General features: G+C 47.5%; 2 protein-coding genes across 10 annotated transcripts; one reads left to right on the top strand and one right to left on the bottom strand.

The window, feature by feature from the left end:
• Nucleotides 1-120: 120 nt before the first annotated feature.
• BCS1L (BCS1 homolog, ubiquinol-cytochrome c reductase complex chaperone) lies at nucleotides 121-9,619 on the bottom strand. Of its 3 annotated transcripts, none has more exons than XM_080976552.1 (8): nucleotides 9,512-9,619; nucleotides 6,677-7,053; nucleotides 6,392-6,531; nucleotides 5,581-5,775; nucleotides 4,802-4,865; nucleotides 4,424-4,593; nucleotides 2,497-2,614; nucleotides 121-553 (listed from the first exon to the last, which is right to left on the bottom strand). In XM_080976552.1, the coding sequence occupies exons 2-8, from the start codon at nucleotides 6,994-6,996 to the stop codon at nucleotides 301-303; spliced, it is 1,260 nt and encodes a 419-aa protein (XP_080832678.1). In that variant the 5' UTR covers nucleotides 6,997-7,053; nucleotides 9,512-9,619; the 3' UTR covers nucleotides 121-300. The 3 variants fall into 3 exon arrangements, with proteins under 3 accessions (XP_080832678.1, XP_080832677.1, XP_080832676.1); XM_080976551.1 differs by lacking the exon at nucleotides 9,512-9,619 and adding an exon at nucleotides 9,212-9,300; XM_080976550.1 differs by lacking the exon at nucleotides 9,512-9,619 and having other exon boundaries at nucleotides 6,677-7,382.
• Nucleotides 9,584-26,172, top strand: ZNF142 (zinc finger protein 142). 7 transcript variants are annotated; one of them, XM_080976331.1, is made up of 10 exons: nucleotides 9,584-9,718; nucleotides 10,409-10,496; nucleotides 13,635-13,945; nucleotides 15,979-16,692; nucleotides 17,258-17,500; nucleotides 18,073-18,885; nucleotides 20,052-20,229; nucleotides 20,352-23,583; nucleotides 24,357-24,462; nucleotides 25,433-26,172. In XM_080976331.1, exons 3-10 carry the CDS (start codon nucleotides 13,684-13,686, stop codon nucleotides 25,918-25,920), a joined length of 6,036 nt encoding a protein of 2,011 aa, XP_080832457.1. In that variant the 5' UTR covers nucleotides 9,584-9,718; nucleotides 10,409-10,496; nucleotides 13,635-13,683; the 3' UTR covers nucleotides 25,921-26,172. The 7 variants fall into 7 exon arrangements, with proteins under 7 accessions (XP_080832457.1, XP_080832456.1, XP_080832462.1 ...); XM_080976330.1 differs by having other exon boundaries at nucleotides 10,409-10,492; XM_080976335.1 differs by lacking the exon at nucleotides 9,584-9,718 and adding an exon at nucleotides 9,752-9,809.
• The last annotated feature ends 704 nt before the right edge of the window (nucleotides 26,173-26,876 follow it).

The following is a 26,876-nucleotide window of genomic DNA, read 5'->3' on the forward strand; positions in this document are numbered from 1 at the left end:
GTCCCCTCCGCCTAGTTATGACACCTTTTGGGCCTCTCCTCAGATGTTAACATTTGCCATCTGGAGGACATAAGTTCCACAACACCTGAGCTTCACATTTATTCATTTTCAAGAGTTGCATTGTAGGAGTTATGTTGGGTTGCTCTTTATTTTCTTTATAAAAAGGTGGCCTCACTGAGGTGGACATGTGGATGGGATCATCCTCATGATTATCTCATCCCGCCTAAACAAATCCATGCATGCAAACAACCCTTTTCCTGGGGAAGCCATATGCAAAGTGGTCTCAGGGTTTGTTCAACGTCAGGATATAAGAGCTTGCACGTTCTTAAGGGCTGCGTCCGGATCCGCCTTGTATAGCATGAAGTGGCCTTGGACTTGCGCGGCACTGATCCGATCAGAGGCAGACACGGCCTGTTTGGCAAACTCCTCGGCCGCAGCTGCTGGCTGGTCTGGGTAGAACCTCTGGAACATGCGCCCGAGCTGCCACTCTGAGCAGTACCCCACGTACTGCTTCAGGTCCACCCGGCCAGGGCGAACTAGGGCTGGATCGAGCCTGCAGGGAAAGAGGAGAAGACAAATGAGGCTCAGCAAATGCTCAGGCGGGAAATATGGTTCTCTATGCTCCTCTCACTTGGGGTATCATCTCCTTGTTCTCTCTCCAACCCCAAGAAGATACAGGGCTAGGGGAATCTGCTCTCCCCTTTATTTTCTTGGAGCTACTCTCTAAAAGAATATAAAGCAACAGTGCCTTGTAATTTAACTCCACCCACGTCTTGCTGCACTCACCCATCATGCTCCTCTCTCTCCATATCTGCTGTCCCTGCCAAGTTACCCATCCCCTCCTACAATCTCAGAGGAGCCTGCATGGAACCAGGAACAGTAAACAAGGACAGAACCAAATCTTCAGCTTCTGTGTTAAATGCTGCAAACCAGCATGACCAGAGGAGGCAGAAGTCCATATGTATATATACCCCAGACCACTCCCTAGCAAGCATGACCCCAGCCTTACCCAAATTAAGTTTTAACTGGCTGACCCTGTCTGCTGAGCATTTGCTCTTCTACCCTGCACATGACTCCTTCAGCACCAGGCTACATGGCTGGCAGAGTCCTGTGCTTGTGGGAGAGGATGTGTCACAGGTCTTGGAGACTACAAAAGCCCCAAGATAAGATTCTCTTCCGTCTTCTCCTATAGTATCATCTTCTGGAACAGGAAGTGTGTCTTCATTCCTGCTGCGTTCCTCCTTTTTGTACTTAAAATAGTTACCAGCTGGTCTCCAGAAAGGTAGACTTTGCCTCATAAAGACAGCACTTCCAAGGGGTGGGACACAAACTGCCCTCCTCTGTTACTCACTGCAATCTCCTTCTTGACTGAGTTACAAGGAAGCTCATGGAGTTGCTTTGTATGAGCTAGGGATGAACGGATCAGTTTATTTGGGGTCCATGTCCAAAGTGTTACAGGTGTTAAGTCTGCTCTGTTGCTTTTCCACTTTAAAATCTGTATTTTTTTTATTTAAAAAATCCATACAAAAATTCGTATTTAAAAATGCAATTTATCATAAATGCATATTTAAATATTTAACAGGGCATGCATCTCTAAATGCATTTCCTCCTTAAAAAACAAATCTTAATGCATTTTGGGAGCCAAGGACTATATTGCAAAATTTGGAGGAGTGAGGAAGCTGAAGGATAATTGTGAATTCGTTTGGAAGCTACAAATTTGGCTAGCTTGCTTGAAAATGCAGACAAAACAAAACTCTCCTCCACCCCTAGCTTGTCTTCACCTCAAAAACACCAATGGAGACATCTTAGGCACTGTGTTACTTGAGGAATCCTTGGTCCCACCAAGGGAAGTGAACCCTTTGGATTGAAGTGGCCTACCACCAAAGGGACTCCATTTGCAGGCTTCCTCCCAGCCACTGAGCAGTGAAGTAGGCTAATTTGCTGGAATACTGGCCCTTCCTTTGTGTGTGTGTGTGTGTGTGTGTGTGTGTGTAGCTGTTTCCCTGGCAAAACAACAGTCCTGCTCCTGTCTGTGTTTGGGCTACCAAGGGATTCAAAAACCTGCCTCAGGGGATCCCTAGCTTCTCCTCGTGGCATGCTTTGGCACCAAATATGCGAGGGTTGCGTGGAATGGGTTGGGCGAGGTTATCATGGTGTTAGTGTCCTCACCACATGCCGGCCGGTGGTTTCAATGCATCACCAGTGTGGGACTTCATTGGGAGTGATGTTGATGAAGGTGATGAAGGAATTTCTCTATGGGACTGTCAGTTGTTGCTACATTGTCTCCTTCCCCTCCCCCTTTCCCCTTCCTACTTCTGTTACAACAGTTTTGATTTAGTTGCTGGAGGAATGTAGAATCCTAAACCACTGTAGACTCCAGCCTATCAGCCACTACCTTCCTTGGGTGCCATTAAATGATCCTTCCCAAGTAAAAGGTTATCTTCTGCAGCTAACAACCTCTCTATCTGCCCCCATTTTCTGTGCAATGCTTCTGACCTGTCCACATAATTGGTGGTCATGAACACGATCCTTGCTTCGGAGGAAGCCACACCATCCAACGCGTTGAGAAGGCCACTGAAAGTCAGGCGTCCCATGCCTTGGTATGCGCTGGGGTCTGGAGGGAAACACAGCGGCACAGAGACAGCTCAGAGGGAGACACTATAGGTACAGTTGTGACCAAGGGCTGCCCAAATTCTGTCTAGGTTTATAGCCTTCCAGGGGAAGGGCAACAATCCCACTGTTGTGGTCTTATGTTACAGTAGTACCAGCTTTATGCTCCCTGCCTGATGTGCAGTGGCTTGCGAAATGTTCCTGACACACTGCTGTCCAAATAGATACAGTGGTGCCCCGCAAGACAAATGCCTCGCAAGACGGAAAACCCGCTAGACGAAAGGGTTTTCCGTTTTGGAGGTGCTTCGCAAAACGAATTTCCTATGTGCTTGCTTTGCAAGACGAAAATGTCTTGCGAGTTCCTGCGGGGTTTTTTTCCTTTCCCCCCCATTTTTCCCAAGCCGCTAAACCGCTTATCAGCTGATGGCTAAGCCGCTTATCAGCTGATCTTTAAGCCGCTTAACAGCTGATGCTAAGCCGCTTATCAGCTGATCTTTAAGCCGCTTAACAGCTGATGCTAAGCCGCTTATCAGCTGATCTTTAAGCCGCTTATCAGCTGATGGCTAAACCGCTTATCAGCTGATCTTTAAGCCGCTTAACAGCTGATGCTAAGCCGCTTATCAGCTGATCTTTAAGCTGCTTAACAGCTGATGCTAAGCCGCTTATCAGCTGATCTTTAAGCTGGCTAAGCCGCTAATACTGTAGCGCTAAGCCGCTAAACCTCTAATGGGCTTGCTTCGCAAGACGAAAAAACCCGCAAGACGAAGAGACTCGCGGAACGGATACTTTTCGTCTTGCGAGGCACCACTGTACATGAAGGGGTCAGAGAAAATCATGCCACCTGGTGGCAAAATGCAAGTCGATAGAAAGCAGGACAATAAACAGTCAGGAGCCTATGTCAAAAGAAGGCTGGCAAAAAGAAGTGCCTCTAGGATCTCTGCTGGCGAATCTTTTCCACAGTGCAAAAGCTGTAAACTTGTCCCCAAGCACCTGTCTTGCTTCAAGTCTCTCTTTGTATATGGATAACTGATTTGGAATAGGTGTCACATTAAAGCCTGCATATAATTATTTATCATTATATTTATTCAATCTATTGGTAGCTTGCTACGTAAAAAGTATCAAAGTAACTCACAAAATTTTAAAGAAATAAAGCAAAAACAAAAAAAATACTCAATAAGAAGAAAAGAGAGCAATACATTACAATTAAAAAGAAACTGTACAAAAATCCAGAGAACAGACACAGTAAAGCAGTAGGGGGAAAAACTTGGCAGCAAAGCATATCATCCAGCAAATCATCACCATCTGTAAAATGCCTGAGTTAAGTTTTTACCTGGTGCCAAAAGAATTTTAATGATGGCCCCAGGAGGACCTCACAGTGAAGAGCATTCCACAAGTGGGGAGCCCTGACTGGAACGCTCTCTTCCTTGTCACCACACTCTAGATCTCCCTCAGAGTGGGCATTAGTAGGGGGATAAAAAATCGAAGGGTCTTGGTAGGTTCGTAAGGGAAGACATTTTCCAAAAGACATTGGTGTCCTGAGTTATTGACCCCTCTTTGTCAGCACCAGGTCACCAACCCGAATCCCATTGCAAAGTGCAGCTTGGAGGAAGGAGCTACTATTCAGCTCTCATTCCCCCCACTCTGAATGAACAGTTAGCTTGGGAAAGTTGCTGTGGTGCAGCACTTAATCAGGATGCCTCCACAGAGTTACAACACAGGGGTGATGAATGCTTGGTCCCAGCTCAGTCAGAGGCCGCAGAAAAGGGCAGCCTGGAACAAAAGAGTGGGGAGGCGCCATCTGCCTGTCACTCACTTTCGGCAGCAAGATCCCGGCTGACGAAAGCAGCGTCCACGTCCTCCAGGAGGATGATGCTCTGTTGAGGAGCTACGCTCAGGAGGTGGTTAAGACGATCATCAGAGAGGCTGCGGTCGCTCAGGCTCAGGAGACAGATGCTGTACTGAAGTTCTCCAGCAAGGGCTGTGCTGTGATAGACAGAGGACAATGCTTCCGCTGAAGAAAACTATGACAAAACCTTGTGCAAAGATAAACAGGGTAAGCTGGAGGGGAGTGATTCCTGACCAGGAGCTACACAAGGTGCCCAGGGAGGTACCCTCAGAGACTGTATCCATGGTCAACTCCTTTGAGAAAAGGGGTTTTTTTTGGAAGGAAAGCTGAGGACATGGTACTCACATGAAACTGCTCTTTCCACAACCTGGGGGCCCGTATAGCAGGTATCCTCTCCGATAGGGGATTCCTACAGACAAAGAGGCTAGTCAAAAGGCAGAAAACACAGCCTATTCCAACTTCTTATGAAATCTGAGCTACCATCATCACACCCTAGAATAAGAATGAGCTGATTGATGATGCCTTGAGCTCACTCCATAGTGGCCAATTCCAGTTGCTGAGAAAGAAATATATTGCACAGGGCCCTGATAGAGTACCCAATTTCCTGCCACTCTAAAGGTTTAGGGCATCCTGAACAAAAGCACTACTTTAACCCACTTGGCAAAGAGTTGATACAAAGTATTGTGGCAAATGCCAGAAACTTAGTAAACATTTGGTTTATCAGTACTTGGCTATGCAGAGACTAGCCAGGACAGTCTCTCTCGTAGGAAAGTAAGGGATAGTTCCTAATTCTCAAGGACTGGGACTATGCAGGGGCTGTTGTAGAGACTGCAATGAGGTTAGAAGAGGCTTCCCGCTGCACTCATAAGAAGAGAGAGGCATCATCACAGTTGGGAGTCCAAAGAAGGAAGAAGGCACAGGCAGGTTGGAAATGACAGGGATGCAGAAGGCAGCAGAGATGCCTTTGGGCACAATAGCAGAGGGCATTGAGAATGATAATCTGGGCTAAATAATGGGATATGCTGGCTCCGTCAGTGGCATCCCATGTGCCTTAATTTAGCTCATAAAGGAAAAGCTCAGGTTGTGAGGGTATCTGAATGTCACTCCCTGAAAAGTAAACTCACCTCGATCAATGTACCACTTGGGGTTACCAGTGAACTCTTTCACATCCTGCACAATTCTCTCGGACACTCCCTTCTCGAGCACTACAGAGGTGAGTGGACGTCGACGTCGTGGGAAACCAAATGGCCGCCATTCAGCCCCCATGGCTGTGTACATGACTGTCTTTCCTTCTTGCTGCCTCAGAGCCAATTCTTTGGCTGCAGAGAAAGGAACAAAGCTGAGGAAAGGCAGCTAACTGCACATCTGGATACAGATGGGAAGGAGGAAGAGGGAAATCGCCTGTCTGCTAAATATAACAAAGAAGCAAGGAAGCATCACCAAAGAGAATGTGTCAATTTGGAGGGTAGCCCCAGCTCTAAGTAGGGGTACTTAAGGAACTGGAGTTCTGTGAATTCTGATGCAGAGTGATATAATTTGTACCTCCTGGAATCAGGTGCAGAACAGAACATAACTAGCCATCAGACTTTGGCCTTCTCTAAATTTTGAAATACAGTTTTCGGTTCAAAAAATGCCCAAAGGCATGCAAAATGCATAATTTGGAATAAAATACATTTAGAAATCCATACAATGAGCTACAATCGTAGCTACTTCATAAAAATATATTTAGGTATGTATTTAAACATGATTTTTTACATATTTATTTTTTTAAATTGCAGATTAATGCAGAAACAGGATGGAATGGACTTACTAAAGAACACATGTAAAACAAACCTGGGTCCAAAAATAGACTGATCTATTCATCCCTAGCGCCAACATCATCATTAAATGTATTACCCACCCTTGCCAGCCTACAACCAAGGAGTGCTATTGTACCTTCCTGCAGGATGTTGAAGAAAACTTCTCGGTTGCTACCGATTGCTGTGAAGGTGACAGATTCCCAGGGGGTGCCCGTATGCAGGTCAATCATTTGTTTCTCCCGGTTCCGTTCTATGCGGATCCACTTCCTTTTATACCTGGAAGAAGCAGGGAACATGTGAACAGGAACTGGTGGTGGGGAGACAACTGGACGAGCAAGCATGCAAAATTCATGACCACCACTTCGTTATTAGCCTTGCAATACTTCTGCCCATCCCAAAGACATTCCATGGCCTCACTTACCAAATGAAATGGTTCCCAGGGCTGGGGATAAAGTCAAACTTGGTACTGATACGGCCACTCTCATGCTGCAGGTATGAGGTCTCCACGCTCAGGTGCTGGGTGTGCTTTGCATGGTGAGAGATCCAGCTCAGCAGCCAGTGGTAACTCTTGTCCTTGCTTGGCACCTCTAGGGTGATCATACAATGCCGCCTGAAAGCCACCAAGCCAAGCTGTGCCCCTTTACGGGCCAGGGCCAAGGCTGTACCTACACCCACCAGGCCAAAGCCTGCTCCGAAGTATGGATTGTCCTTCAGGGCCGAGACAAAGTCAGAAAAGGGCATTGTTGTGGGTGGGGAAATAACTCCAGTGCTAAAGAGCCATTCACAGCAGCATTTCTTCTAAACACCATAACAACACATGGAGAGGAAGAGAAAAAACCAACAAATTAATTATGAAGTTATGGGTGGCAAGTATATTGGTTACCTAATTACTTCTTCCAGAAGACAAGCTTTATTGACAAATTCTCTTTAACCCAGGTGTGGGGAACTTTGACCCTCCAGATGTTGCTGAACTACAACACTTTCCCTGGCCATTGGCTATGCTTGCTGGGGCTGATGGGAGTTGGAGAGCCAAAGTCTCACCACACCTGCTGTAGCCTCTTTCATGCTACCTTATTTTAGCAAAATAAATACCCTGGCAGATCCCTCCCCACTGGAAAACCAGAATACAAGTAATTATGCATACATACTCACGAATTCAGCTTCTTTCTCTATAGTAGTTTGAAATATTGCAAAGCAAGGCTGCCGCCATTTTGGCTTGTGTAAAGAAAACTGGATATTCCCTAGCTTGCTTTTGTTGGTGTAATCTGGAAAAATTGGTGAAATTGCACTCTGTGCTTGGGCCGTGTCTTCAGCAGCCCATTCCCCATTCTGTTAAGTTAGCACACCGGCTTCACTGGGTGGCTTAAAATAGTCGAAGGCTAAATGCCTGGAGCGTCACTCGTTCATCTTCTCTTTCTCTAATGTGTGTATGTGCAAAGATGGGTATAAAGCCAAGGCTGCAGCAGCATTGGCAGGAGTATGAGGTATTCACTGAGAAGAGGCTTTGCTCAGTGCAAGGTACCAGCAGAGAAGCTGAAGCTTACATGCTGTGTGGTTCCGTATAGAATGCTGAGCTTGTTAGGATTCTTGCTCTATGCTTGCAGTCATGGGATTGTTTTATGTTACATGATGGTGTATGTTTTCATTCCACATTGTGGGAAGTGGCAGAGACAGAGCTAGCATGGTAAAGTTTTACTTCTAATTAGTCAAACCTCGGTTGTCGAACATAATCCATTCTGGAAGATCATTCAACTTCCAAAAAGTTTGATAACCGAGGTGTGGCTTCCGATTGGTTGCAAGAGCTTCTTGCACTCGAGCGGAAGCCGTGTCAGACGTATGGGTTCCGAAAAACGTTCGAAAACTGGAGCATTTACTTTCAGGTTTTCAGCATTTGGAAGCTGAAACGTATGGTAACGGAGGTGTTTGGGAACCGGGATTTGACTGTATAGTAGAATAGTTCATGATGTACCAGCATCTCTTAAAAGTTTATGTAGCTAGGGTGTTTATGCTTATCTTAAACACAATAAACACTTTATACTTCGAATTGAACTGAATGGGGAAGGAGTCTTCTTAACCAGGAATTCTATCTGCTTTCTCCACATCATGCATAATTTTATATAACATGTTCCCCTTTACCTGTTTTTTTCCTGAACTAACGTCCCACCCCCACCATTGTAGCTTTTTATCATAGGGAAGTTGCTCAATTTGGACTGCCCTTTTCTAGCTCAAATGCTTAGGCATGCCCAATGAAGGTTTTGATTTCTTGGGCAGACCCCCTCCCCATGCCACCACAATCAAATTTTGAAAGCTCACTCAAAAGTAGCTTGTTGTGTGGCCCAGAAAGATAGTTATTTGAGAAACATAACTCAGCAACTAGTCACCACGCCAAATACATGGGCGCCAAATAGTAGATCAATCATGTTTTGCCGCTCATATTCACTTTGAATTTCTTCTGTTTGTGAGTTAGCATTTTGTCTGCTCTGTGGAGCTTGATGTTTATTTCCAATAACATTTGTGGAAATTAGAAACTGAACTGATGCTCTCTGAACAATTTCATTACTTGTGTGTGTGTGTTTTTGGGAAAGTCAGCCACAGCCCAAATGTTGGTTGCTGCTCTGGAAACATCTGCCTACCACGACTAGAGATAGGAAAATTTATAATACTTTTCTCCACACTTTTAAAAAGGGTACGATGCTGAGGAGGAAACCTCTCTATGGGGTTAAGTCCCATTGAGTCCAATGGAACTGACTCCCGGCTGAAATGATGCAGGGTCTCAGGCTCAATTTCCTGTCTCGAAAGGAGAATCGTCTGAACCCGCCGCCCTTTTCTCTTGCAGCACTTAATCGCCCCCATGGCATCAAGAAGGTCCTTTCCTTCGTGCCCCCTTCCACACGCCCGGCATAAAGGAACAACACCCGCAGAGTGGAACACGCTCTCCACGCATTAAAGACCTCACCTCCGGGTAGCGCCTCTCTTGCCTTGCTTTTCTCTATGGTTCTTTTGACCGGAAACAATTCTTTTCTCTACTCTATCGTCTCCCTAGATCTAGAGATATGAAAAGAGTTACAGTAAACTTATACTATAAATGTATAAACTTATAAATGTATATTAGCATAAATATCCTTTGATGATGATTCTCTACAAATGCATAATGACAGTTGTTTTGACATCTTCGGGGTGAATCTCTATCTTGCAGTAGGGACAAGAATTCGATCCTAAATCAGAAGTTACGATAAGGGTAGTGTGCAACTCGTACCTTTTTCTATCTCTACGATAACCCCCAGCTTCAGAAGGCGGAAGTTGGACCGAAGGCGGCATTTCCTGTGCTTATATGTGACAGCAGAGCGGACGCGTTTTCCGGCACTCTATGGTCCCTGAGGGAGTGTTACGTGTCTATATTTTTTCCTTCGCGGTCGCGCCAACCCAACCATTTGCCTGCCTGCCTGGGCTCTGGACTTGCGAGGTGAAAATTAACCCCGTTAAAGCGGTTACGGCAATCCCTGGAAGTCGCTCTGGAAAGCTTCCCTTTATGGTGCCGCCTCTGGTCCTGGAACGTCAGTCAGCAGTTACCATAGAGTTGCGGGGTGGGAGCGGGCTCTGGGCGGCACAAAGGGGGGAGGGGGATGAGTCTCGCTCTTCCTTCTGGGGGGGGGGGGGAAGAAGTGAAAGGAAGAGCTTTTGTTTTGTTTTAATTGGGGAGGGGCTGTGGGGCTCCTCGTCGGCCTAGGAAGGCGGTGGGCAAGCAAGCCAAAGAGGGAAAGGGAAGGAGGTGCCCGGTGGTGAGTTGACTTGGGTGGGCCCACCAAGACACTCACAGCATAGCTGTCAACTTTTCCCTTTTCTTGCGAGGAATCCTATTCGGAATAAGGGAATTTCCCTTTAAAAAAGGGAAACGTTGACAGCTATGTCTCACAGGGGTGCAAGGAAGGCAAAAGGTGCTCCCAGAGACTCATTGGCCCCCTAATGCTGTTGTATGTGTGCTTTGTAATGGGGTTGGGGCGGGCGGGTCATGGCCTGAAAAGGAAGGGGCCCCCACAAGGCTAAGCTGAGCCCTGGAGTTGGTTACTGGCCATTCTGCCTCAGGCATCCTCCTTCATCCTTTTCCTTAAAATAACCGTGATTTTTTCTCACTTTCTCTTCCATTGCACTTCAGAGAGCAGTAAAGATGGCCCACGCCTGGCACTGGGAGCCTGAACGGCTGCAGAAGAAGCCCACCAGGAGGAGGAGAGGAGACCAGGTGTGTAAGTTCAGCCTCTTGTCTTAAAGCCCGCTTCACCACCCAGTCAGGTGGCTAGATTCCTGTAGGGCTGCTTTACCCCAGCTAGTTGGGATCACTTGCCAGCTGCTATCCAAAAACATGCAGGAGAGGGGGTGTGGTAAGATGTGTATAAAACGATGCATGGTGTAGAGAAGGCAAACAGAACCATGCTTTTCTCCTTCCCTCCTAATATTGGAGCCTGGGGTCATCTACCGGAGCTGAAGGATAGGAGATTCAGGATATACAGAAGGAAGGACTTCTTTATACAGTGTGTAATTAAGGTATGGAACTCACCGTCACAATATGTAGTGGTAGCCAGTAGCTCATGTTACTTTAAAAATTCACAGACAATAAGGCTATTAGTGGCTTCTAGGTGTGATGGCTATATTTTGTCTCTAGGTTCAGGGATATCATGTTTCTAAATATCGTTTACAGGGGAACAACAGTGGGCGAAAGTTTGGCAGAAGCTGACAGGACTTTTAATTCTAAATGGGCAGTGCCCTTCATTTTTTCTGGCAGTTTTGTTAATCGTAGAAATAACTATATCATCAAGCATACATGGCACTTGCATATCCAGCACGCTGTTACTTATGTTAATTTGGTCTGGAATCTTTCCTCTAAACAGTCTTGGGCATGATTATCTGCAGATGCATGCCAAAATGATTAGGTAACATATTTATGAGTTTTACTGTGTGCCAGTAGGCAGTTCTGTGTGCTGTTCTTACAGGAAGCAAATTCAAACCCCCAAAATGTATGTCCCAGTGTGAGTCTAATCCTGGAAATTAGCTTTTCATCCAGTTACAACTGCCCATCTCTGAGCCAGGTTTATCTGGAATGAGTGCAGTGGAGTTCAGCTGTATGTGAAACTATTACCAAGGTGTTTAGACTCCAAGCTTTGAAGAAACAAATCTGGAGCGAGTGTTCCTATTGATTAAAGTACTGGGCTCTACACAGGAAGAATTAACATACCTTTACCAGCTAGAGTGAAAAAGAACAGCTTGGTATTATATATATAATCTAGTACAGGAAGAAGTCTGCAGGATTGTAGTTGCTAAAGCAGAACATTCTTCATATTGGTTCTGGGATGTAAAATGTTTTGCAGTAATGGAGATGCTTTTAACTGAGCTAATAGAAGACAGTAGACTGTGCTGGCCGGTGGAAGTAGACTGGCAAAACCTCTTCAGGCTGTGAGGGTGGGCTGCAAATAACCCAATAAATTGCTCTCTTACCTAATGGTAGAGCAAGCCCCATTATGTTTTGACAGCCTAGATGCAGTGATAAAGACTATCAAAGTGTTTTCAGCTCTAAATTCTTCAGCAGTTTGCCTTAAGCCTCCATACAGTTGGGTTTTATTTATTTTTTTAAATAATTTTTATTAAAGTTTTAAACAACAAAGAAAGAAAAGAAAAACATACACAATACATATAACAAAAACACAAAGAAAAAAAAACAAGATTCAACAACAAAAGAACAAAAAACATAACAATTAAAAACAATATCTCTTTTCCATTTCCGTTTTTTAGTTACTTATTTTCTGGACTTCCTCATACCCCCCTCTTTTGTATTCCAATCCAAATTGTTTGTCCAGCAATTTCTTTTCCACTTTTTTAATCCCAATCTTTAGCTTTAATAAGATATTGAAATATATAACTTCAACTTCTTTAAACCTGATCTTTGGTCTTAGTATCATATAATGTTAAAATTTTCCCTCTTTATGTCAAATTTCCATTTCTTTAAACATCTTTAATCCTAATCTTTAATCTTAGTCTATCATTAACTTTAACCTGTACAGCTGGAAACCGCTTATTTTCAGTCCAACATCACTCTAACATTCTTTAATTTTGCAATGTTTCTGAAGATAGTCTTTGAATTTCTTCCAATCTTCCTCCATCGACTCTTCTCCCTGGGCACGGATTCTACCAGTCATTTCCGCCAATTCCATATAGTCCATAAGTTTCATCTGCCATTCCTCCAGCGTGGGAAGTTCTTGTGTCTTCCAATACTTCGCGATGAGTATTCTTGCTGCTGTTGTTGCATACATAAAGAAAGTTCTATCCTTTTTTAACACCATTTGGCCGACTATGCCCAGGAGAAAGGCCTCTGGTTTCTTAGGGAAGGTATACTTAAATACCTTTTTCAATTCATTATATATCATTTCCCAGAAAGCCTTAATCTTTGGGCACGTCCACCAAAGGTGAAAAAATGTACCTTCAGTTTCTTTACATTTCCAACATTTGTTATCGGGCAAGTGATAGATTTTTGCAAGCTTGACTGGGGTTATGTACCACCTGTATATCATTTTCATAATATTCTCTCTTAATAATAATAATAATAATAATAATAATATCTTTATTGTCATTGCCCCCTTCGGGGACAACGAAATTACTTGACTGCTCCATAAAAACACTAATTAATCAATACAGTATAATACAGCAAGGGAGATTAGATGACTTTCAAAGTCCGGGCTTCCCATTCAGGGCCGAGATCGCTCTGGAGAAGAAGCTGTTCTTAAGACGGCTCGTTCTTGTCTTGTCTTAAGGCATTGCATGCCGTAAATTTCATACCTGTGGTCCATAACTGTTCCCAGTCAGCAAACATAATATTATGTCCAACGTCCTGTGCCCATTTAATCATAGCCGATTTTACCGTTTCATCCTGAGTATTCCATTTCAGCAGCAAGTTGTACATTTTTGACAAATTCTTAGTTTTGGGTTCTAACAATTCTGTTTCTAATTTGGATCTTTCCACCTGGAAGCCAATTTTCCTGTCCAATTTAAATGCCTCCCATACAGTTGGGTTTTAGTCTATTCCAGAGTTGATTGTAAAAACCACTGACATAGCTGCATAAACTTTCATCTTTCCTCTGTGCTTCTCTTCTCCAGGAAAGTAAATCTGTGAATATCCTGAATTATCCTATCCTGAACCAAATACTGTCCTGTTGAGCTTTCTACTTAAGCAGACATAGTTGCCAACTCCAATAGCTGCCTAATACTAACAAAGCTAACAGTTAATATTGGGCATTACAAAACCACCCCATACTCATTTATTTTGAAAAACTTAATCCTTGGTTGCTTCTCTTCAGGAAAGCAATGGTATCATTTTCTTGCTATGTTTTTAACAGGAGCTGTACCCCACTTTATGTCATGGTGCAAGGTTACACTGAAGAGTGAATGACAATGAGCACGGGAGCAGTTACAACGGAACCTGTGGGAGGAGACAAGATGAACGCACTATGCCAGGAGCTCTTGCTACCCGGCTCAACAGATGCAGGAAATGAGAACAACCATGGCATCTCCAGTGAGAACTTAGTGGTGGGACAAAGCTTGCTTTTAACAGAGGCTTCTGTGGTAGGAACAGAAACTGCTGGTGTTGAAATATTTGTAGAAGCCGTGACTAGCAGCATGTCCCTCAGCAATCCTGGAAGCACTACAGGTATGTTGTGCCCTGATAGGTCTTCGTAACCATGTAAGAATGAACCACTTTGTCACTGTCATCTTTTAGTGTGAGAGGTTTCTGTCATGTAGCATTTGTATTCTAAAGGAGCAGCAGAAAGAAGCCTTAGGATCTTAGGTATGGTACAAAAGGCCAAGAGACCTGTGAAAGAGTAGCCTGGCTTTTCTGCACCTGATGTTGTGTTCTGTAATTGTAAGTTGCTTTGAGACATTTTAAGTAGTCAGCAGCGAATAAATGCAAGAAATAATGAAGCTAAGGTTTGTACATCTGTTATCTGGGAGAAGGGATACCTGCCACATTCTGTTACCTGCTCTAGGAGTGGAGGGAATGGAGATTGTGTTCTGATTGGGGTTCCTGGGTCCTTGTTATTATCAATTGTCCAGCAAGTCACCAAGATATGACTGTGGCTAGATTTGCTTGAGGCACTGTGAGCAGCTGAGATGAAAAAGGTGCAAGGTGTATTTGCCTAATAGGAGGAGGCAGGGATTTATTTTCATCGTATCTGATAGGATATTGCTGAGCTTACTGTGGATCTGTTTGCTGCACCTTCATAAGGCTGCTTAAAGGAGCTACCCTTCAATGTCATGGTGATAAGTATTGGACTAATGCCGTGGAATATAAGGACCAGAGGCCTTACTATGTTCTTTGAGGTCTACAGTTTTGCCTGCAGTGCCTCTGCCATACTCAATACAAATGACTGAACTATCTTTAGGATTAAGAAGCTAATGTCTTTGTTAGGGCAAAGGGGCTGATACTGTGTGCCTCAACATCATCCTCTGCCCCTGTCTCTTTTAACAGCACAAGTGCTGAGGAGCATGAGGGGTATAGGAGATGGGAGAGAGCAGTGCGGTGCCTTGGAGCACGTCAAGAGCATAGGATTTGCAGGGTACCATATTTACAGCAAAGTAGGGTGGGACATGGGTGGGGCGGGTGGCGCTGTGGGTAAAACCTCAGTGCCTAGGACTTGCCAATCGTATGGTCGGCGGTTCGAATCCCCATGGTGGGGTGAGCTCCTGTCTTTCGGTCCCAGCTCCTGCCCACCTAGCAGTTCGAAAGCACCCCTAAGTGCAAGTAGATAAATAGGTACCGCTTTATAGCGGGAAGGTAAACGGCGTTTCCGTGCGCTGCGCTGGTGCTGGCTCGCCAGAGCAGCTTTGTCACGCTGGCCACGTGACCCGGAGGTGTCTTCAGACAGCGCTGGCTCCCGGCCTCTTAAGTGAGATGGGCGCAAACCCTAGAGTCGGACACGACTGGCCCGTACGGGCAGGGGTACCTTTACCTTTTTAGGGTGGGACATTTAATGAAGGAGAAGACACCACTTACAGGGATGTTTAGATGGTGGCATTTGGGAAGGGGGCTTAGGTGTTGAGGTGTTGGAAACTTACAAGGCAGTGACTGGCATAATAATAATAATAATAATAATTAATAATAATAAATTTATTATTTATACCTTGCCCATCTGGCTGAGTTTCCCCAGCCACTCTGGGCGGCTCCCAATCAAGTGTTAAAAACAGTACAGCATTAAATATTAAAAACTTCCCTAAACAGGGCTGCCTTCAGATGTCTTTTAAAGATCCTTCAGATGTCTTTTACAGTGATCTTGTAAAGGAATTTAAGAGGCAAGATTCATATAGGTGGTACACACTGAGACAGGATAGTAAGAGACACAATTGAAAATTAAGTACTGGTCCTACCATTGCCCTCCTTCCAATCAAAACTGGTGATCTTTTCCTCTGAAAATGTTTGGGTGTGGTTCTAAACACCTGAAAAATGGAGAGTCCCCCGCTCCAACCCATTTGAATTGAATCCTGTGTTCTGATAACAGTTCTTATAGGTGACTCTCCACCTATATGCTGATGGCTGTGACAGAGCTTTGGAGAATCCTTGCCTGTAAGCTGACATAATTTTTAGTAATTTTTGCCTTGGACGAGATTTGAACTGAGGCATGAGGTAGGTGTGTGTGGATTTTTTTCTACCTTATTCTCAGCTGTTTTTTAAATATCTCCTTACAGAGGTCTTGGTCAAAGTTGTGGAGCTCTATTTCTGCGAACGGTGTGGGCAGAGCTTCTCTGACCCCGGCCTGCTTTCCCAGCATCAGTGCATTGAGCTTCCCAGAGGACAACTTGCAAGCATCCCTCAGCTCCAAGAGCTACCACTGGGCCTTACAAGCCAGAGCCTGGCTGTCTCTGGAGAGCAGTCAGCAGTCCATGGGGCACAAGCGCAGGGCTTGCTGGATAGAAGCAGGCAGGACCCTGAATTCTGTACCGATCCCCTCTTGTGCCCTGTTTGCCAGGTGGAGTTTGCCTTGCCCACTGAGCTGAAGGAGCATTTCAGGGACCACCAAAAACCTACGGGTCCCCAGGTCTGCTTTGAGGAAGGCTGTCATTTCAGTTCGGAGGATCGCAAGCAACTCCGGGGGCACCTGCGGCACGTCCACCAGGTGTGCCCAGTCACCTGCACCTACCGTGGCTGCTCACTCTTGTTCCGAAGCCGAGAGGACATGGACCTACATCGTAGAAACCACTTCCCGTTTCACTGTAGGCGCTGTGACTTCATCAGCGGCAACACCAAGCAGTTTGGGCAGCACCGACACAGCCATCTGCAGGAGGCCACACAGCAGGATGCGGAGGCAGCGCTGGAGACGGGAGCAGTCGCTGAGAGCACTGAGCACAGCTTCACTGCCATAGTGGGGAAGCGGCTCGCCCATCATCTGCTTCTAACATCAGGTACTTGGGGCTGAGGAAGAGACTAGGGTGGGCAGAAGGGGGAATGCTTTGGAGTGATGCAAACCACCTACTTCTTAAAAACCCCACTGGATCCTAGGGGTCTCTTAACTCACTTTTGTGACAGCTTCCACTTCACTGCCTACGGCAGACAATGCCATAGGCAGAGGTAAAGGGGTGAAGCTCCATTAGTCAGCCGGCTTTGTGGAATGATATTTTTTGTGGATGTGGAAAATTATAGCATGAAAAGATGGTGGTAGATTCTGAATGGTGAACCATAGCTGGGAAAGGGATTTGAAATGGTGGGAAAGTTGGGGAAATGCGGTAGCCGAGAGCAGCTCTCCCTTTGAAAACACCCAAAGTTTAATCCTCTTCTTTGTCAAACCATGAAGGTCTTATTTCCACTTTTTATGTGTCTTACATTTAACCCTATTTTCTAGTTCCTGTTCTACTTCCCTTTTCCTGGTTCTCAATATGCATTTATTTTGCATGTCATCATTTGTTCATCTCAAGCCTTTTCTCTATAAACAAATGGAGTTCCTGGTTTATGTTTCATTGTTTTTCCAAGGAAGGGAAGAACCACTGAGCAAGGCTGAGAATTGCTTGGAAGTTCAGAGTGGTTGGGATGTGACTGAAATGGAGCCTGGCCTGGGGGCACATGTTGGTAGCAGTCATGTGCCTCCTGAGGACTCAGGACCCAAGGAAGACACAGGGGATGAATTTCAGGAGGAGGAGGAGGAGGTGGTGGTGGAGAAGGAGAGCTTTGAGAAGAAAGCATCTTCTAAAAGAACAAAGGCTCAGCTGATCAAAGGTAGAGACTTGCATTCATTTGCGAGCAGTACAGTTTCTGGCATTTCTTAGAAAAGCTTTGCCAAACAGCAAATGCACAGGCATATTACAGCATGCCCTATATTTGAAGAGGGTCTGCCTGCCTGAACTGGTTGTTTTCTTTCCTGAGTTCAGAGACAAACTACTTCACACATTAGTTCCCACTTCTGCTTGGAAATCTATTCGTGATGCTTGGAAATCTATTTGTGATGCTTTCTTTTCTTTGGAATGGGGTGGAGCATTGAATGCAATGGCTATTCTCCAGTGGGTGCTAACTGATTCCCAATTATCCCTAAATCTCCTAAGCTATTAGAAGCTCGTAAGCATAGGGTGGGGTTTTTAGATAAATTTTATATTTGTAAAAAAAAACCCTCTACTGTTATAGGCCGTAGCAATAATTTTTTATTGTAGGGTAGAGAGAACATGGGAAGAGATTGCAGTTCGGAGCAACTGTTATTGCTAGAGATGAGAGGCAGGCAAAATAGACTTCTGGAGCATGACCAAAGGCCCTTTTATTCATTCCTCTGCACTTAAGGCATGCTCCTCTCATTACAGAAGGTGCGGTTGAGGACTCCAAATACCTGTTCAAGACCCACATGTGTCCGGAGTGCAAGCGTTGCTTCAAGAAGCGGACTCACCTGGTGGAACACCTTCACCTCCACTTCCCTGACCCCAGGCTGCAGTGCCCAAACTGCCAGAAGTTCTTCACCAGCAAGAGCAAGCTGAAGATCCACATGATGCGTGAGAACGGGGAGAAAGCCCACCGCTGCCCGCTCTGCCACTACAGCTCTGTAGAGAAGAATGCCCTCAACAGGCACATGGCCAGCATGCACGAGGACATCTCCAACTTCTACTCGGACGTCTACTCCTGTCCTGTGTGCAAGGAGACATTCAAGCTCAGCCATGCCCTCAAGGAGCACCTGAAGACCCACAAGGCAGAGCCCAAGCAGCTGAGTTGCTTCCAGGCCGACTGCAGCTACTGCACCGAGGACCGTAAGGACTTCCTGCGGCACGTCAGGGAGGCGCACTACATCAAAGCGGTGGAGTGCAAGTACTATGCCTGCTCCCTGCTCTTCCCCACCGCGGAGGTCATGGAAGCGCATCGCAAGACGCACTACGCCTTCCACTGCCAGCAGTGCGACTTCATCTGCTCCAACAAGCACGTCTTCCGCAAGCATAAGAAGCAAGGCCACCCGGGGAGCGAGCAGCTCCAGTGCAGCTTCTGCCCCTTTGCGACATTCAACTCTGTAGAATTCCACGACCACGTGGGCAAGATGCACGCCAGTGAGAAGATCCACAAGTGCACCGAGTGCAACTTCGCCACAGCGCACAAGAGGGTCCTCATCCGCCACATGCTGCTCCACACAGGCAAGTTTGCTTCCCTGTACGGGGACTCCTAGGGAAGCTCTGGAACGTGTCAGCTTGTTTGCTTGTCCCCTTTGTCTCCTGCTGTCTCATAGTGCTCTGAACGGCAGGCCTGTACTCCTAATTTTCTCAGATTTAACTTGCCTCACAGGGTTTTTTCGGGAGAGGTGGGAGCTGAGGTGGGAACTACAGGTGCTCCTTAGAGGAAAGGTGTGGAATAATGAAATTCATACATTCTAAACTTGAAAGGAAACTCCTTCCAGACCTCTACTTTGATCATTGTGATGAAGGGAGACTTAAAATTCAGATATAGATTGAGCACCCACAGGTTAGACTTGTTCTTCTTGTACAAAACCCTGGCCTTCTGGGGCCCCCTTCATGCAGGTTCTGCCCCCCACACCTCTTGTTGAAAGACCTAGATTCTGTACTGGAAAAGGATTGAGATTCTTTAGTAAAATTTAGGCAGATTTGCCAGATTTCCAAACTTTAGTCTGACAGAATTTCAGTTCTGGTTGTAGAGTTCAACAGTCTTCAGTATAAAGTTAGATTCCCTGACTAGACTTTTGTTGGGGTTTGCAATTTTGGCAGCCCATTCCCCATTTTAGTTGCAATTTCCCACCAGCCTTTCCTTTTCCCAACTAGCAGCCTTGGATGAAGGTGCTTAGGGCACTGTTGCATTTACTGGCCCACCCCAACCTCCCAGCAAGCCCCTCCAGATCAGGAAGGTCTGGCAAGCAAAGGGCAGGAATGTGGAGAAGGACTTTCCAGTTTGTGACCCTGCATGGCGAAGGCACTCGCCATGGTGATGCAGTGGCCAAGCAGCCCTAGCCTTCCTCCCCACTTTGGAGTGAGAAAAGGGCAGGGATTGCTGCTTCGCCAATGGGATCATTGCCACTCACCTCTACACTTGCACTGTGGGAAGGCATGCTTGTTGCTTGTTAATGCTTACTTGAGGGCAGTGCCACACATGGTTGAAACCTGGGCAGCATCCATATGCAGTGACAGTATAGCAATATGCTGTGGGAAGGAAGTGCTACTGTTTATTTTGGGGTTCTTTTGTGGGGCAGTGCAAAGTAGGGCCTCATTTTAAATTGAAAATCTGCTGCCCTCAAGGGGCACTGCGGGCAAGACTGTCAATCCACAGCTTCCAGTTTGCTCTGTGACTTTAGGAGAGAAGCCTCACAAATGCCAGCTGTGTGACTTCACTTGCCGAGACGTGAGCTACCTTTCCAAGCATATGCTGACCCACTCTGACGACAAGAACTACATGTGCACCGAGTGTGGCTATGTGACAAAGTGGAAGCACTACCTGAACGTTCACATGCGGAAGCACACGGGAGATCTGAGGTACTGAGAGACCCCCTTCCCCTTCCCCTGACTTGTTTCCTGTATCAGGAAGTAATCCGTATGCAGAGCTGAGGCCTTTCTCCTTTCACGACCTTGACCCACTCTTGTTTGTGTGCAACCAGGTATCAGTGTAACCAGTGTTCCTACCGCTGCCACCGGGCCGACCAGCTGAGCAGCCACAAGCTACGCCACCAGGGCAAGTCCTTGATCTGCGAGGTGTGTGGCTTTGCTTGCAAGCGCAAGTATGAGCTCCAGAAGCACATGCAGGCGAAGCACTCCCAGAACTACCAGTCCCCCGTCTTCCAGTGTCAGTACTGCAGCTACCAGACCAAATACAAGCAAGCCCTGCTCAACCACGAGAACTGCAAGCACACCAAGCAGAGGGAGTTCCGTTGCGCCCTGTGCCCTTACCGCACCTTCAGCAATACCAGCCTTTTCTTCCACAAGCGCAAGGTCCACGGCTATGTGCCCGGTGACAAGGGCTGGCAGGAGAACTATGCCAGCAAGGAGCTGGAGGTCACCTCGACGGAGGTGCTGCTCAGTTACAACCTGGCCATGACCCTCCATGCTGAGCCCAGCCCCTCCCTCCCCAGGAGGCATGACAAAACCAAGGCCCTTGTTTCAGAGGTCCAGGAGGAGGATGGCCCCCAGGAGACTTTCATCATGTCTCTCTTTGGGAGTGAAGGCAATGCTGAGACCGGGAGAGAGGAAGTGGTGGGAGAGCAAGACCATAGTAAGACAGATGCAGCCCCTTCAGAGGAACTCTCAACCAAAGCCTTTCCTAAGGGCTCAGGGGAATCAGGCAGTATTGGAAAGCCCCTTCCAACTTGCACACTGCATCTGGAGACCCTATGCAGCTCTGACCCAGAGCAGCTGGTTGAGGAGATGCCTGCAACAATGCCAGACAGTGGGGAGGCCCTGAATTGTAAGGAGGCGGAATCAGCCTATGAAGCATTAAGTTCCAAGGACTCCCTCCTCCTGGAGGACAGCGAATCTGCTCTCGACGACATCCCTGACTTTGAGGAGGAGGCAGAGGTCCATGAGGATAGAGAGATGGAGCTGGAGAAAGGTGCTGGGTCAAGGACTGTTGAAGAGAACAAAAAAGATGCTCAGCAGGATCTGGGGGACAGTAAGGGTGATGGGCGGGACTCTGAACTTCAGCAGGCACCACCTAGCCCTGAGCAGGGATTGGGGTGCAAAGAACCCAGTATACAGGAAGCTTGGGCAAAGGGGTCAAAGCAAGATTCTCTTCAACCTGTTACAGGCCATGAGACTCTCCTTGCCCCAGAAGATATGCTTCCTCCCTCTGAAGAAGGCTCCGATTCAGAATCTGTGCTGAAAGCTCTAAGGAGGCAGGACAAGGAGCAAGCGGAAACCCTGGTCCTGGAAGGCAGGGTGCAGATGTTGGTGGTTCAGTCTGAGAGCCGCGTCTTCAAGTGCGAGAAATGCTCTTACATCACCAGGAAGGAGAAGTCAATGCTGGTGCACTGCAAAGCTGGCTGTCAGGGCAGGAAATGCCCCTTGGTGTGCCAGGAGTGTGGGGCCATTTTCAAGCAGCAGAGAGGCCTAAATACCCACCTCCTTAAGAAATGTCCGGCCCTCGTGAAGAAGACTGGCGGGAAAGCAGCCTGCTTAGACCAGCCTGCTGCAGTACAGCCCAATGGCAAGAGCCTGGATATAGCGGAGGCTAAGAAGAATGGGACAGGAGCCCCGGACGAGGAGGTGAGCAAGCTTCAAAAGGCTTTCTGGGATGCAGAACCGAGGCCTGTGAATGCTGAGTCTACGGCCACTGTCCTTCCCAACACACAGTCCTTGGCCATCAGTTTGCAAGAGAAGCCATCTCAGGAAGTCCCTGAAACCATGGTAGAAGAACAGTTGCCAGGAGCTACCGCTGACACAGCTAGCAATCCCTTGGAGAAATACTATGTGGAGCAGAGCAAGTTCCACTGCAAAGCCTGCTCTTTTGCCTGTTCGCGGGTGTCCACCATCCGCTCCCACGTAGAGGACGGCTGCCGTGGCTCAGAGCAGTTCTGCTGCCCGTTGTGCTCTAAGCCGTTCCGTTCCAAGAGGGCCGTTAAGATCCACCAGTTGGAGGGGCACATTGAAGCTCATCCCACCCGGCTGCTGGAAATGACCAAGCGCATGGCGGACTCAGAGGGCGGAGATCAGCATGCAAATGGACAAATCATCTGTAAGGATATGGGTCGGGCCAATGAGCCAGCAGGAGCAAGCTGTCCCCGCCCTGTGGCCACACACAAGAAGCGGCACTTCTCCTGCCCCTCCTGCCCCTTCACGTGCCACCAGGAGCGTGCCCTGAAGACCCACAAGAAGCGGGGCTGCCTGAAGCTGGGCGAGTTCCGCTGCACGCTGTGCCCCTTCACCTCCAAGGCCGCGGCAGCGCTCCGACTGCACCGCAAACTCCACCGCAAGTACTACAGCAGCCGGCCGCAGCTGGCCTGCCGCCAGTGCGACTTCACTTGCAAGCAGGTGCGCTGCCTGCGCCAGCACGTGCGCATCAAGCACGAGGGCGAGAAGCCCCACAAGTGCCCTTACTGCGAGTTCAGCACCACCCGGCGCTACCGGCTGGATGCCCACCAGTCCTTGCACACGGGCGTGGGCCGCATCGCCTGCCCCACCTGCGGCCAGACTTTCGGCACCAACTCCAAGCTGCGCATCCACCGCCTGCGGGTCCACGAGAAGAAGCCCACCCACTTCTGCCCGCTCTGCGACTACAGCGGCTACATCCAGAACGACATCACCCGCCACGTCAACAGCTGCCACCAGGGGGAGCTGAACTTTGCCTGCGCCCACTGCCAAGCCCGCTTCAGCTCGGAGACGGCCCTCAAGCAGCATGCCCTGCGCCAGCACGAGGAGAAGGTCTCCTACGCCTGCCCTCGCTGCGCCTTCGTCTGCCACAGTGAGGCCACCCTCAAGTGCCACGTCCAGAAGCAGCACCCGCACCTGGAGTGCGCCACCTGCAAGGCCACGCTGGCCACCCGCGAGGAGCTGGAGGAGCACAAGAAGCTGCACTTCAGCCACCGCTGCGACATCTGCAGCTACGCGGCCAAGGAGCGGCAGCAGCTGGTGAGCCACTACTTGGAGGCCCATGAGCCCCCCACGGCCAGCGAGAGGCCGCTCAGGTGCTCCTTCTGCGACTTCGGCTGCTGCCACCAGCTGGTCCTGGACCACCACGTGAAGGGCCACGGTGGCACCCGCATCTACAAGTGCTCCGACTGCGAGTACGCCACCAAGAACAAGCAGAAGATCACGTGGCACATCCGCATCCACACTGGGGAGAAGCCTTACAAGTGCCACCTGTGCCAGTACGCCTGCGCTGATCCTTCACGCCTCAAGGTGAGAGCCATCCACGCTCGGGATGATGGTTAATAATGATTGCCTTGCCTGATTTGTCCACTCCCTGCCCAATATGTACCTATCTGTTTTCCCTTTCAGAGGGACTTAACTTTAGCTTCATTTGTTCCGGTTTTAACTTCCTGTTATAAGATTTAATTGCCACCAGTGGAGGCAAAACCTATCCAGTAATTGTCTAATACGATGACCTTTCAGTGACAGACCATATGAAACATCTGTTGCTATCTGGGGGTTTTTTTTCAGCCCAGCTAGACTGGCTGCTTCCAGTCTGTGATTCTGATCTCTTCCTCCTCTCTTGAAATCTTACAACTCTGTCTTATGCTTCAGCCAGTCTTGCCCCTCTCCTGCATGCATTTTGAAAGGCGGAAATGAAAAACAAAAACAAAAAACAAAACTAAGGAGTGCCTCAGATGCGGTGTGTTAAGTCTGGCCTTTGTTACTGTGACTTTTCAGTGCCTTACTCTCCGTAGTATTCCCTCTCTGTCCTCATGCAAGAGGACTATCATCCAGATTGCCTGCTAGGACCACTGGTCCACTGGGTGAATTATTTTTTTCTTTATTCAGTTTATCTCCTGCCCTTCCTCCCAAAGGAGCCCAGGGTACCTGTTGATACATTTGCTTCACTGTTTAGTCTTCCTTGTTTCCTGGGTTCATAATAATGTTCCAGTCAAGTAACTGGATTAAACCACTTGTGAGGTTGGTGTCCCACATGTGTGACCCCCCCCCCCCCGGTTTGTCTCCCTCTCTCTGCCCAGTATCACATGCGCATACACAAGGAGGAGAGGAAGTACCTTTGCCCGGAATGCGGCTACAAGTGCAAGTGGGTGAATCAACTGAAGTACCACATGACAAAGCATACAGGCAAGTGCTTCACTGGAATATGGAGGTCTGGGAACTCAGGAGCTAGAAAGGGCAGCCTCTGTTCCTCTTGGGGGGATAAAGCCTTGCAGGGCCATGTGTTTTGTTCACATGACGTGAAGAGCAGAACCTCTTGTAGCCTTCCAAAAGCTGTATGCAGAGGCAAACAGTTGGCATGGTCCAGATTTGATAGAGATTTCTTTCATCACAATTGGACTTATGAGAGTAGGCACGGTGATCTGTAGATTCTTGAAGAAATGTGGCAGCAGTCTGTTCTGTGAAGAACTAGACAGAATATTGACCCTTGTGAGATGGTGCTGGTCCACCAATGCATCTGTTTTGGGTGGGGATATCAGAGTAAAGAACTGACTGTAGCTTTTGGAAGTGTTTGTACGCATCAATTTTTGAAATACGTATCTCACCGCAGGCATTCCTTACATGCTAACAAGTTTAGCCCATACCAGTTTCATGCCTGTGCCTGGGAGCAATTGTTGGACCCTTGCAGGCTGAATGGCACTCTTGCTTTCATTGTTCCATCTCCAATCCTTCTGGTTAATAATGCACTGAATGCCACACTGATGAAACTTGGGCCGTGCTTAGAGTATACCCATTGAAATCAACAGGCTTAAGTTAGCCATGTCCTTTGATTTAATAGGTCTGCTCTGAGTCTGATACACCCGCTTATTTCCATTTGAGAGTATTTCTGCCTAGTAGCATTTGGGTTGCTGAAAGAGTTTTCATTAGAATTTGGGGTATTTTTGTAGCCATAGTTCAAGGCCAACATATGAGGCTGCAGTACTGGGTGGAGATTTGGGGACACTCCTTTCGCCAGGGCATGCACCTTCCTGCAGAACATGGATGAGCGGCAATGTTGAGCACTGTTGAGGTGGAAGACACATGGGCTGTGGCTTGGTTTTGATGGTCTGGCATCTCCCACCTGCTTCCAGTGTGTTGCTCTGTGCTTTCTACACAGGGATCAAGCCATATCAGTGTGATGAGTGCGAGTACTGCACCAACCGTGCCGATGCCCTGCGCATCCACAAGGAGACGCGCCACCGCGAGGCCCGCTCTTTCATCTGCGAGCAGTGCGGGAAGGCCTTTAAGACTCGCTTCCTCCTCAAGACGCACCTGAAGAAGCACAGTGAGGAAAAGCCGTACGTCTGCAACGTTTGCTACCGGGGTTTCCGGTGGGCAGCCGGCTTGCGGCATCACTATCTGACGCACACCAACGAGCACCCTTTCTTCTGCCGCTACTGCAGCTACAAAGCCAAGCAGAAGTTCCAAGTGATCAAGCATCTGCAGAGGCACCACCCTGAGCAGGGCGGGACGGAGGGGGATCTCAGCAAAGGGGTGGGCAAGGACCCTAGTACACTTCCTGTCCACCTGCATGATGCTCAGCTGGAGATTCCCCCCTCCAAGCACCCAGAGGTGATCGAGGCCCAGGTGTCACCACATGGCTAAGTCAAACCTGGGGAAAAATGGACTTTGCACATTGAGACGACACTTTGCTGTGATTTCCATGAACTGGAAGTGGGTGGAAGCCCTCAGCCTGGAAGCACAAGATGTGCCCATCCAAGCTGTTTCAAGCCCGCTAGGGCAAACACTGGCCTCTCTAGGTCAGGCGTACGCCATTGTGTATGTTTTATAGTTATATCTGTACATGGGATGTAAAATATGTGACTGTATAAAAGGGATCTCCAGCTTTCTTTGCAATTTTCATGGTGTTGAATTCTTTGCTTTGCCCAATAGGGCAGTCAAGGTGAAGGGTGAGTGCTGGGAGAATCAATACTTTATAGAAGTTGGGAGGGAGGATGGAGCCTGGCTTCTGAAGAAGGGTCTTGGTATGAGAATAGTTACTCATAAGGTCCCATGTTTTCTAATAAGTCTGCACTATTGGGAAATGGTCTTCCCTGCTGAAAGTTGCATCCAAGGACCTCAGGACAGAGCTTTGTGATGCACAAAGTACATTTTTGTGCTACCAGCCTTCTGCCTGATGCATTTAAAAATGAAGTTACTCCTTTCATATCCACCTGGACATAACCATCCAGGAGTCCTTTACCTTTACCGTTTTTTACCCCAAACATTTGTGTTACTGTGGAATGATGTTCATTTTAATCAGACAGTGCTAATTTGCAAGAGCTGCTTTCTGCTTGCAGGAATTTCAAAATTAGCATGGAAGGTCTTGTATATACTTCTTGCCAGTGGCTTTAGTGGGAGAGGCTTGGCATTTTCTTCATTTCCTCTAGGGAGTGCAGGGACACATGTCAATCTTACTTGGAAGTAATCAGTTTGTTCCAGCTTGCAAATGATGAGAGCATTTGATAAAGCCTCTTTATGACGGGCCAGGAGCACTTAGCAGGTTGCTGTCTTGGAAACTCTTATGACAAAGTGAGTTTATAGCTGCACTTAATTGATTT

The sequence above is a fragment of the Podarcis pityusensis genome, assembly GCF_964106645.2.
Source record: "Podarcis pityusensis genome assembly, chromosome: 1".
Classification (NCBI taxonomy): Eukaryota; Metazoa; Chordata; class Lepidosauria; order Squamata; family Lacertidae; genus Podarcis; species Podarcis pityusensis.

Excerpts from the sequence above, each read along its gene's own strand:
- BCS1L (XM_080976552.1), bottom strand. The coding sequence starts at position 6,996 with ATGCCCTTTTCTGACTTTGTCTCGGCCCTGAAGGACAATCCATACTTC. Across the intron at positions 4,866-5,580 it reads CAAGTGGTACATTGATCGAG|GAATCCCCTATCGGAGAGGA; the intron begins GTGAGTTTACTT and ends CTTTGTCTGTAG. Across the intron at positions 554-2,496 it reads ACCACCAATTATGTGGACAG|GCTCGATCCAGCCCTAGTTC; the intron begins GTCAGAAGCATT and ends CTTTCCCTGCAG.
- ZNF142 (XM_080976331.1), top strand. The coding sequence starts at position 13,684 with ATGACAATGAGCACGGGAGCAGTTACAACGGAACCTGTGGGAGGAGAC. Across the intron at positions 16,693-17,257 it reads TCATCTGCTTCTAACATCAG|GAAGGGAAGAACCACTGAGC; the intron begins GTACTTGGGGCT and ends TGTTTTTCCAAG. Across the intron at positions 23,584-24,356 it reads CTGATCCTTCACGCCTCAAG|TATCACATGCGCATACACAA; the intron begins GTGAGAGCCATC and ends CTCTCTGCCCAG.